Below are 13247 nucleotides of genomic sequence, written 5' to 3' on the forward strand. Positions count from 1 at the left end.
ATACAGACCGGGTTTAATGTCTTGTGTGTCTAATGTGTTTAACGTTACTGTCTAGACTTTGAGCTTCCTCCTTTTTGGCTGTGGGTGAAAGCAGGTCACACACACACACACACACACACACACACACACACACACACACACACACACAATGATGTGTGACTGAGTGGCATAATTTACTCCCCTGTTGTATTACTGTTAGTTGTGTAAAGAGAGATAAGAGAAAGAGATGAAGGTTTATGATTTCCATGAAACCATGTGGTTTCCTGTCAGTAGGCCGGGGTGCAAAACCCGAACCCAACTGTACTACACCATGCCATACATATTATAATATGACACTATACCGAACCCAACTGTACTACACCATGCCATACATATTATAATATGACACTATACCGAAACCATCTGTACTACACCATGCCATACATATTATAATATGACACTATACTGAACCCAACTGTACTACACCATGCCATACATATTATAATATGACACTATACCGAACCCAACTGTACTACACCATGCCATACATATTATAATATGACACTATACCGAACCCAACTGTACTACACCATGCCATACATATTATAATATGACACTATACCGAACCCAACTGTACTACACCATGCCATACATATTATAATATGACGCTATACCGAACCCAACTGTACTACACCATGCCATACATATTATAATATGACACTATACTGAACCCAACTGTACTACACCATGCCATACATATTATAATATGACACTATACTGAACCCAACTGTACTACACCATGCCATACATATTATAATATGACACTATACTGAACCCAACTGTAATACACCATGCCATACATATTATAATATGACACTATACTGAACCCAACTGTACTACACCATGCCATACATATTATAATATGACACTATACTGAACCCAACTGTACTACACCATGCCATACATATTATAATATGACACTATACTGAACCCAACTGTACTACACCATGCCATACATATTATAATATGACACTATACTGAACCCAACTGTACTACACCATGCCATACATATTATAATATGACACTATACTGAACCCAACTGTACTACACCATGCCATACATATTATAATATGACACTATACCGAACCCAACTGTACTACACCATGCCATACATATTATAATATGACACTATACTGAACCCAACTGTACTACACCATGCCATACATATTATAATATGACACTATACCGAACCCAACTGTACTACACCATGCCATACATATTATAATATGACACTATACCGAACCCAACTGTACTACACCATGCCATACATATTATAATATGACACTATACTGAACCCAACTGTACTACACCATGCCATACATATTATAATATGACACTATACCGAACCCAACTGTACTACACCATGCCATACATATTATAATATGACACTATACTGAACCCAACTGTACTACACCATGCCATACATATTATAATATGACACTATACTGAACCCAACTGTACTACACCATGCCATACATATTATAATATGACACTATACCGAACCCAACTGTACTACACCATGCCATACATATTATAATATGACACTATACTGAACCCAACTGTACTACACCATGCCATACATATTATAATATGACACTATACTGAACCCAACTGTACTACACCATGCCATACATATTATAATATGACACTATACTGAACCCAACTGTACTACACCATGCCATACATATTATAATATGACACTATACCGAACCCAACTGTACTACACCATGCCATACATATTATAATATGACACTATACTGAACACAACTGTACTACACCATGCCATACATATTATAATATGACACTATACTGAACCCAACTGTACTACACCATGCCATACATATTATAATATGACACTATACTGAACCCAACTGTACTACACCATGCCATACATATTATAATATGACACTATACTGAACCCAACTGTACTACACCATGCCATACATATTATAATATGACACTATACCGAACCCAACTGTACTACACCATGCCATACATATTATAATATGACACTATACTGAACCCAACTGTACTACACCATGCCATACATATTATAATATGACACTATACTGAACCCAACTGTACTACACCATGCCATACATATTATAATATGACACTATACTGAACCCAACTGTACTACACCATGCCATACATATTATAATATGACACTATACTGAACCCAACTGTACTACACCATGCCATACATATTATAATATGACACTATACCGAACCCAACTGTACTACACCATGCCATACATATTATAATATGACACTATACTGAACCCAACTGTACTACACCATGCCATACATATTATAATATGACACTATACTGAACCCAACTGTACTACACCATGCCATACATATTATAATATGACACTATACCGAACCCAACTGTACTACACCATGCCATACATATTATAATATGACACTATACTGAACCCAACTGTACTACACCATGCCATACATATTATAATATGACACTATACTGAACCCAACTGTACTACACCATGCCATACATATTATAATATGACACTATACTGAACCCAACTGTACTACACCATGCCATACATATTATAATATGACACTATACTGAACCCAACTGTACTACACCATGCCATACATATTATAATATGACACTATACCGAACCCAACTGTACTACACCATGCCATACATATTATAATATGACACTATACTGAACCCAACTGTACTACACCATGCCATACATATTATAATATGACACTATACTGAACCCAACTGTACTACACCATGCCATACATATTATAATATGACACTATACCGAACCCAACTGTACTACACCATGCCATACATATTATAATATGACACTATACTGAACCCAACTGTACTACACCATGCCATACGGATATGACAGTACTACCGAACTCACAGCTAGTGGCAAACACATGCTAATATACTTAAATTAGCTGCAATGAGCTTAAAAGAATGTAAGATATTAAATTTAAGATACATTCATGACCTTCAGGTATTAACCATGTTCTAAACCAGTTACTCAGCTGCCAAAAGGCCACATTTATTTTCTATACATCGGCAGACGTCCCTCCTGCTTTGCACGAGATCAAAGTGGGCGATAGTTTTCAACCACCAGTGGTCCTTGAGGGGGTTCCAGGTGGTCCGGGGACCACCAGTGGTCCTTGAGGGGGTTCCAGGTGGTCCGGGGACCACCAGTGGTCCTTGAGGGGGTTCCAGGTGGTCCGGGGACCACCAGTGGTCCTTGAGGGGGTTCCAGGTGGTCCGGGGACCACCAGTGGTCCTTGAGGGGGTTCCAGGTGGTCCCCAGCTAAATGATAGAGAGTAACCAAATGGACCCTTATAGGTCTTTAATACCCCTAGAAAACATGTATGTAATACATTAACACGATTTGCCTTCAGGGTTCATATTTTTGGGGAAACGGACCCAGTCTAAGACATCTAGATTAACCCATTCTGAACGGGAACCCATTTTGGTGTTATAGCATTATGTTATGCTTTAGCTATTGAAAAATAGCAGACCTACAAGCTCATAGCGCGCCACCGAGTGGCGCGCTACGAGCTTGTAGGTCTGCTATTTTAGAAAAATCGAAGAACGACTGACATTTGTAGAATCTGATCTCAGGTCAGAATGGGTTGATCAGACCAGTCCTAGTGGAAACCTCGTATGAATCTGATCTCAGGTCAGAATGGGTTAAGGGTACACTGGCTAAAATGCCTGTACGTTCTGCCTGTGGGTTAAGTTATGCAAGTTATACATTTGTTTTTACATTCTTTTATGATTTTTATTGCCCGTTGTATCTCTTGTACATGTTAACCCCGTGTATGTATCCCATATGGACCCGAGTCTGCTAATAAAGTTGAATTGAATTGAATGCTGTTTTTCATTGCCTATTTTATCATGCTTTCCTGCTGAAGATAGGGGCGGCGGTGGGTCAGCGATAGAGTGGCCGGATGGTAACCGCAAGGTTCCCGGTTCGAACCCTGTGGGCTCCTCCCCCAGAGTTAGTGCGGAAGTGTCCTTGAGCAAGAGTCTGAACTAGGGATGCACCGAAAGGGAAATTCTTGGCCGAAACCGAATACCGAATGTAGGAAACAGTTGGCCGAATACCGAATATCCGAATATGATTAATATTATACATCTTTTTTCCTACCATTGCTGTCATGGCCGTACCTTAAAGCTACCCGATTTATGGCAAAATAAATGTTTATGGCAAAACGTAACTTAAATAATAATCACTATTATGGGTCCATAAAACATTTATTCAGCTCTTTTGAATGCATTAATTGCATACACTATTCGGTGATATATTTTCTGCCTATTCGGGGCCGAAACCGAATGGGCCGAAAATGCATTTTTAGCCATTTTCTGCGGCTGAATATTCGGGGCATCAGTAGTTAAAATAGTATGTTCATACAGAGTAAGTACAGAATAAATTATCTCTCAATCACCGGGTAATGACTGTGACACAGTCCTGTAGCTGAAAGGTCAGAAGGTCAGTCCTTGCAACCACAATGTTTCCAGCCAGACAGGTCTAGTCCAGAATGCCACTTACGCACTATATACTTTGTTGTACAACAAATAGCAAAGATTGTTGACCTACAAGCTTGTAGATGTTTGGAAAATTTGAAAGATTTAGAAAGCTTTTGCCTATAATGCCATGTTGAAAGTGCTTATCACTTAACATACCTACACCCACACAGTATCATTGGTATGAAGTGTAACTGAATATCGCTGTTTTAGTATCCCATTAACCTGAGTTTGATTCTACAAATGTCATGTTATGGTTATGGCAAAACTTAACTTAAATAATAATCACTATTATGGATCCATAAAACATTTATTCAGCTCTTTTGAATGCATTAATTGCATACACTCTTCGGTGATATATTTTCTGGCTATTCGGGCCGAAACCGAATGGGCCGAAAATGCATTTTTAGCCATTTTCTGCCGAATATTTTCTGCGGCCGAATATTCAGTGCATCACTAGTCTGAACCCTTAATTGCTCCTGATGTGCAGGTTTTGAGCACGGGGCTAAATATGTATTTTTCTTTTTACAAAATGTTATAGCGATTTGTTTTATTTATTATTATTTACTATAGTCCTATTAGACCCCAGGAAATTACATCTGGCCACAAAATATCACGGGATCTGTTGAATGTGTCAAACTGACATATTGAGCCTATGACACACACAGTGTGGCTTCCACCCAGTAGGCCACCTTCACATTCAGTAGATCCTGGGATCTTCTGTGGCCAGATGTAATTTCCTGGGGTCTAGTAGGACTATAGTAAATGATTAAAAAATAAAATAAATCGCTGTAAAAATGTGTAAAAAAAAATACATAATTTAGCCCCATGCTCGAATGCCCCAAGGATTCAGAAAAACGAGGATTCAGAAAAAATTAAAAAAATCAAAAAACATGGGCTATAACCCATCGTTTTTTTCATTTTTTTTCAAATCCTCAAAAATGATGACGTCTAAAAATGGGATAAAAAACGTCAAAAAAAAAAAAGTGTGTGTGTGTGCGTGTGTGTGTGTGTGTGTGTGTGTGTGTGTGCGTGTGCATGTCTGTGTGTGAGTGCGCGTACCTCCAGTGCGCGTCCCCCCCAGCACCACGTTGGGGGTCAGGCTGTCCTCGTTGAGTGACAGGTGCGGCAGGTAGAAGTGGGCGTCGACCTTCAGCCGGACTCCGCCCCCCACCACTGACGTAGACGCGTTGCTGCCGCCGGCGGTCTGGTTGCCAGGTTGGATGAGGCTGTGGTTGCCAAGTTGGGTGAGGCTGTGGTTGCCAGGCTGGGTGAGGTTGTGGCTCTGGGTCCTGCATGGACCTGGCAGGAGTATAGGGCATTAATTTCTAGTCATTTTTACCAGTCGACTGGTTGCCTAGCTTACTAGTTGTTTAACACATTTTGGTGTTAGCATTATGTTATGCTTTTTGCTATTGAAAAATAGCAGATCTACAAGCTCTGCTATTTTTGAAAAAATCTAAGAACGACTGGACATATAGAAACATAGCTTTTTCAGAAAACTGTCAGGATGTAGAAGACATTTTGTAGAATCTGATCTCAGGTCAGAATGGTAAACTGTCAGGATGTAGAAGAACATTTTTAGAATCTGATCTCAGGTCAGAATGGAAAACTGTCAGGATGTAGAAGAACATTTTTAGAATCTGATCTCAGGTCAGAATGGAAAGCTGTCAGGATGTAGAAGAACATTTTTAGAATCTGATCTCAGGTCAGAATGGTAAACTGTCAGGATGTAGAAGAACATTTTTAGAATCTGATCTCAGGTCAGAATGGAAAGCTGTCAGGATGTAGAAGAACATTTTTAGAATCTGATCTCAGGTCAGAATGGAAAGCTGTCAGGATGTAGAAGAACATTAATTTTTTAGAATCTGATCTCAGGTCAGAATGGTAAACTGTCAGGATGTAGAAGAACATTTTTAGAATCTGATCTCAGGTCAGAATGGAAAACTGTCAGGATGTAGAAGAACATTTTTAGAATCTGATCTCAGGTCAGAATGGAAAACTGTCAGGATGTAGAAGAACATTTTTAGAATCTGATCTCAGGTCAGAATGGGTTAACACATTTAGACCCGACGACGATTCTACAAAATGTCTAACATAAAAACCCTATGTTTGAGTTAAAAAACGTTCGCTATAGTCTGAAAGAATATACATTATTCAAAGGTTTGCAACACATTTTCACAAACAGCAGACCTACAAGCTCGTAGTGCGGCCCTCGGTGCCGCGCTACGAGCTTGTAGATCTGATATTTGTCAATGGCTAAAGTATAGCATAAATGCTATGAACACCAAAAGGGTGTTCCCATGCACCCCAGAATGGGTTTTAATACTACCCTACCTGACAGGGTGTGGTTCTGCTTAATGCCCTACCTGACAGGGTGTGGTTCTGGTTAATGTCCTACCTGACAGGGTGTGGTTCTGGTTAATACCCTACCTGGGTGTGGTTCTGGTTAATGTCCTACCTGACAGGGTGAGGTTCTGGTTAATACCCTACCTGACAGGGTGTGGTTCTGGTTAATGTCCTACCTGACAGGGTGTGGTTCTGGTTAATGCCCTACCTGACAGGGTGTGGTTCTGGTTAATGCCCTACCTGGCAGGGTGTGGTTCTGGTTAATACCCTACCTGACAGGGTGTGGTTCTGGTTAATGTCCTACCTGACAGGGTGAGGTTCTGGTTAATGCCCTACCTGACAGGGTGTGGTTCTGGTTAATGTCCTACCTGACAGGGTGTGGTTCTGGTTAATGCCCTACCTGACAGGGTGTGGTTCTGGTTAATGCCCTACCTGACAGGGTGTGGTTCTGGTTAATGCCCTACCTGACAGGGTGTGGTTCTGGTTAATGCCCTACCTGACAGGGTGTGGTTCTGGTTAATGCCCTACCTGACAGGGTGTGGTTGTGCTTAATGCCCTACCTGACAGGGTGTGGTTCTGGTTAATACCCTACCTGACAGGGTGTGGTTCTGGTTAATACCCTACCTGACAGGGTGTGGTTGTGGTTAATACCCTACCTGACAGGGTGTGGTTGTGGTTAATACCCTACCTGACAGGGTGTGGTTGTGGTTAATGCCCTACCTGACAGGGTGTGGTTCTGGTTAATACCCTACCTGACAGGGTGTGGTTCTGGTTAATACCCTACCTGACAGGGTGTGGTTCTGGTTAATGCCCTACCTGACAGGGTGTGGTTCTGGTTAATGCCCTACCTGACAGGGTGTGGTTCTGGTTAATACCCTACCTGACAGGGTGTGGTTCTGGTTAATGCCCTACCTGACAGGGTGTGGTTCTGGTTAATGCCCTACCTGACAGGGTGTGGTTGTGCTTAATGCCCTACCTGACAGGGTGTGGTTCTGGTTAATACCCTACCTGACAGGGTGTGGTTCTGGTTAATACCCTACCTGACAGGGTGTGGTTGTGGTTAATACCCTACCTGACAGGGTGTGGTTGTGGTTAATACCCTACCTGACAGGGTGTGGTTGTGGTTAATGCCCTACCTGACAGGGTGTGGTTCTGGTTAATACCCTACCTGACAGGGTGTGGTTCTGGTTAATACCCTACCTGACAGGGTGTGGTTCTGGTTAATGCCCTACCTGACAGGGTGTGGTTCTGGTTAATGCCCTACCTGACAGGGTGTGGTTCTGGTTAATACCCTACCTGACAGGGTGTGGTTCTGGTTAATGCCCTACCTGACAGGGTGTGGTTCTGGTTAATGCCCTACCTGACAGGGTGTGGTTCTGGTTAATGTCCTACCTGACAGGGTGTGGTTCTGGTTAATGCCCTACCTGACAGGGTGTGGTTCTGGTTAATGCCCTACCTGACAGGGTGTGGTTCTGGTTAATGCCCTACCTGACAGGGTGTGGTTCTGGTTAATGCCCTACCTGACAGGGTGTGGTTCTGGTTAATACCCTACCTGACAGGGTGAGGTTCTGGTTAAGGCCCTACCTGGCAGGGTGTCGGTGAGGTTCTGGTTCTGGTTGTGGCTCAGCAGCTGCTCCAGAACTCGGCCCAGCTCTCTGCTCACGTTCTGCGCTGCAGCCTCGGCCTCCAGGAGGCGCCGATACAGGACCTCCACCCCGGGGTCTATGGGGGGAGGGGCTGAGGGGGGGGAGGGGGGGGGAGGGGGGGGGGGAGAAGGGGGGAGGGAGGAGGGGGGGATATACGGCGTTCATCAGACACTCTTAACCCATTCTGACCTGAGATCAGATTCATACGAGGTTTCCACTGGACACACACTGGTCTGATTAACCCATTCTGACCTGAGATCAGATTTAAAAAATGTCAGTCGTTCTTCGATTTTTTCAAAAATAGCAGACCTACAAGCTCGTAGCGCGCCACTCGGTGGCGCGCTACGAGCTTGTAGATCTGCTATTTTTCAATAGCTAAAGCATAACATGATGCTAACACCAAAATGAGTTCCCGTTCAGAATGGGTTAATCCAGAGCGATTTACAGTAAGCAAGAACGACAACATGGTGATACATCACATACATAGAAATAGAACACCACATGGTGATCAAAAGGCACTGTCTTACAAACTGTAAGAGCAAGTTTGTAAGACAGTGCCTATTTATATATATATACAGTAAAATACACTGGAGTCAATGAGAGCTCAGTGACCAGCTCTATTTATATATATAAAATACACTGGAGTCAATGAGAGCTCAGTGACCAGCTCTATTTATATATAAAACACACTGGAGTCAATGAGAGCTCAGTGACCAGCTCTATTTATATATATAAAATACACTGGAGTCAATGAGAGCTCAGTGACCAGCTCTATTTATATATAAAACACACTGGAGTCAATGAGAGCTCAGTGACCAGCTCTATTTATATATATAAAATACACTGGAGTCAATGAGAGCTCAGTGACCAGCTCTATTTATATATAAAATACACTGGAGTCAATGAGAGCTCAGTGACCAGCTCTATTTATATATAAAATACACTGGAGTCAATGAGAGCTCAGTGACCAGCTCTATTTATATATATAAAATACACTGGAGTCAATGAGAGCTCAGTGACCAGCTCTATTTATATATAAAATACACTGGAGTCAATGAGAGCTCAGTGACCAGCTCTATTTATATATAAAACACACTGGAGTCCATGAGAGCTCAGTGACCAGCTCTATTTATATATAAAACACACTGGAGTCAATGAGAGCTCAGTGACCAGCTCTATTTATATATAAAATACACTGGAGTCAATGAGAGCTCAGTGACCAGCTCTATTTATATATAAAACACACTGGAGTCAATGAGAGCTCAGTGACCAGCTCTATTTATATATAAAATACACTGGAGCCAATGAGAGCTCAGTGACCAGCTCTATTTATATACAGTAAAATAAACTGGAGTCAATGAGAGCTCAGTGACCAGCTCTATTTATATATAAAATACACTGGAGTCAATGAGAGCTCAGTGACCAGCTCTATTTATATATAAAACACACTGGAGTCAATGAGAGCTCAGTGACCAGCTCTATTTATATATAAAACACACTGGAGTCAATGAGAGCTCAGTGACCAGCTCTATTTATATATAAAACACACTGGAGTCAATGAGAGCTCAGTGACCAGCTCTATTTATATATAAAATACGTGTGTGTGTGTGTGTGTGTGTGTGTGTGTGTGTGTGTGTGTGTGTGTGTGTGTGCGCGCGTGCTATTGATAAGACAATAAGTCATTGTTTTGGGAAGGAACCACTCCTAGAATGAATATGTGAACCATCAAACATGCCAACACCGCACACGCACACATGCACACGCACACATGCACACGCACACGCACACGCACACATGCACACGCACACATGCACACGCACACATGCACACGCACGATGCTCCCAGCTCGCGGATCCCAGCTTACGGGTCTGTGACTCAGAGTGTAACACATGGAACCAAATGGACCCTTACGGGTCTGTGACTCTGAGAGTGTAACACATGGAACCAAATGGACCCTTACGGGTCTGTGACTCTGAGAGTGTAACACATGGAACCAAATGGACCCTTACGGGTCTGTGACTAATATGAGAGTGTAACACATGGAACCAAATGGACCCTTACGGGTCTGTGACTAATATGAGAGTGTAACACATGGAACCAAATGGACCCTTACGGGTCTGTGACTCTGAGAGCGTAACACATGGAACCAAATGGACCCTTACGGGACTGTGACTCTGAGAGTGTAACACATGGAACCAAATGGACCCTTACGGGTCTGTGACTCTGAGAGTGTAACACATGGAACCAAATGGACCCTTACGGGTCTGTGACTAATATGAGAGCGTAACACATGGAACCAAATGGACCCTTACGGGTCTGTGACAGACAGACAGACAGACAGACAGACAGACAGACAGACAGACAGACAGACAGACAGAAACCCATGCTTGACTTGTCTTGACTTTAAAACGAGACTTCAAACATAAATATACAAACACATATATATGCAGTAAAAGTAAACAAGAATAAAATATACTCTATATTTGAAGCAACCACTTCAAATATAAAAGCACGCTTTAAAAAAAAAGCTAAATATATGTGGGCGTAACTTACTTACTTACTAGTATAAGGCATGTTAAAGCTAAATATGTATTTTCTGTTCATCATTGGTATTTAAGAAGCACAGCACTACAGAGAGTCAGTTTTTCCCCATTGCTATTGTTCCTGTTTTTTTCTGTTCCTTTTTTTTAATTATTTGAATCATTAAAAAGGTGGGCATAATAAGCTTCGGCTTCAGCTTCAAACCTTTTCAGTCAAACTGTAATTCTGTACCAACTAACTGAGAGAGAGACAGAGAGACAGAGAGACAGAGAGAGAGAGAGAGAGAGAGAGAGAGAGAGAGAGAGAGAGAGTCACTGTGATGACGGAGCTATAGAGACCAGAGTTACACTTTTTAACACAATGTAAAAACTACACAAATATTAGAGAGGAGTTCTTCCCAAAATTTGAAACAAATTTCCCAGAATTCCGAAGTATGACAGAAAGGGAAAAGATTACCAGTCCGTCTGGGGGAACAGAAAGAATGTGCAGTTTTGGCTGCAAAAAGATGTCAATTCCTGTCACAAGAAAAGGGACAACCAGTAGGACACACATACAGTATGCCATGTTTTATTTCATGCACCACCTGCTTTATGTTATATTATTTTTATTTATTTTTTCATGTCATTGATATGTTGTTATGTTGTTGTTTGTAATATCTGTGATTGTGCTTTGGCAACACTTGTAAAACGTCATGCCAATAAAGCCTGTTGAATTGAGAGAGAGAGAGAGAGAGAGAGAGAGATGACCATGCATTAAACTAATTCTACTAAATCAACTTGTCACAATAACAAACAGGTGCATGCACTGTTCAATGTTAAGAGTGTACAGCCGCTGAGCCGACTAAATGGAACCAAATGGACCCGCAATAACTATAAAGGGTCCACTTGGTTCCACCTGTACACTTTTCAGAGTATAACTTGACTATAGCAGACACACAGCGTGACAGCGCTATAAATAATAATACTAATAATAATAATAGTTCAACTTACCCTCATTAGGAAGTGATGTGAACCAGGTGAGGGAGAGGAAAGCTGCCAGACACAAACAACATCCCAGTTTGACAGCATGCAAACACCGCATTTCATTCAAATTAAAGTCGACGACTACAGCCGTTTAAATTAATCTAACTCACACTTTGACAGCATGTGGAGACAATATAGTCTAGACTACAGTTCATTTAGACTAAACTACCTCACAGGGCGACAGCATGGAGAGTTGGAGACACCGCGCATGATTTCATTTAAATCCACTGCGAGACGAGACGAGAGCCGTTTGAATTAAAATAATTAAAAGGCATCGAATGCAATGCAATGCCAAATATAAAACGTGTAAATGTTGTCCGGAATGAGCACTGCAGCCTCCAGTGATTCACGGTGACACAGTGACACACACACACACACACACACACACACACACACGAAACAGGTAAAGTTGAGTGAAATTCCTCCCGACAGTTTCCTGCTTCGGGTGACCGCGCTGCGTGGTCAAACAGCGACGCCTGCTGTTCAGCACATGGACTGTTTGAGAGTTCTATTCCCAGTGTGTAGAACGCTAACCTGACGCTATTTGGGGATAGAACTAGGAAACACGTACAGACCAGTCCAAACACTACAGCTGATACTTAAGGGGATAGAACTAGGAAACACAGACCAGTCCAAACACTACAGCTGATAGGCTATACTTGTCCACACCCACAACACCAGAGGGAGCTCAACAAACCATGTGCAACCTGCAGATTTGGCACAAACAATCAAGGGACTAAATTATTTTCGCTCCTATATATGCCACCAAAATGTGGAACGCCCTACCAACAGTCATTAAGACATGTGCGAATCCCTTGACTCCTTCAACAGCGCTCTCAAAGGGCCCCTACGGACGGCTGGCCCCCGTTTTACCTCCTTTATGACGAATTCCTGTTCTGTTCTTTGGCTTTATAGAAGTGTCTATTTGTATAGCCTCATGTCTCTAAATGTTTTGATGAATTGAACATGGTGGACCCTCTTGTAAACAAGTGTAATGCTTTATGGTGTCGTCCAACTCACAGTTAACAGTCTTTGTATTGAGTTTGTGCTTGAAATGTAGCCTACTGTAATTCTTGAAAACTGTTAATACATATTTCAATCAATCAATCAGA

The 13247-nt window shown here is 41.9% G+C and overlaps 1 protein-coding gene across 1 annotated transcript in view; it reads right to left on the reverse strand.

Annotated features, from left to right (window-relative positions):
• Positions 1-12469, reverse strand: part of LOC308322330 (alpha-1,3-mannosyl-glycoprotein 4-beta-N-acetylglucosaminyltransferase B-like) — a gene marked incomplete at its 3' end in the record, with an annotated part of 44819 nt that extends 32350 nt beyond the window's left edge. Inside the window, exons 1-3 of the mRNA XM_080773532.1 lie at positions 12103-12469; positions 8511-8663; positions 5640-5879 (exon numbers count right to left, since the gene is read on the reverse strand). Coding sequence (XP_080629658.1) covers positions 5640-5879; positions 8511-8663; positions 12103-12193 — 484 coding nt within the window. The 5' untranslated portion in view covers positions 12194-12469. The remainder of the gene's footprint in view (positions 1-5639; positions 5880-8510; positions 8664-12102) is intronic.
• Between the last annotated feature and the right edge of the window lie 778 nt (positions 12470-13247).

Source organism: Protomyctophum bolini, assembly GCF_963924005.1.
Source record: "Protomyctophum bolini genome assembly, chromosome: 10".
Classification (NCBI taxonomy): domain Eukaryota; kingdom Metazoa; phylum Chordata; class Actinopteri; order Myctophiformes; family Myctophidae; genus Protomyctophum; species Protomyctophum bolini.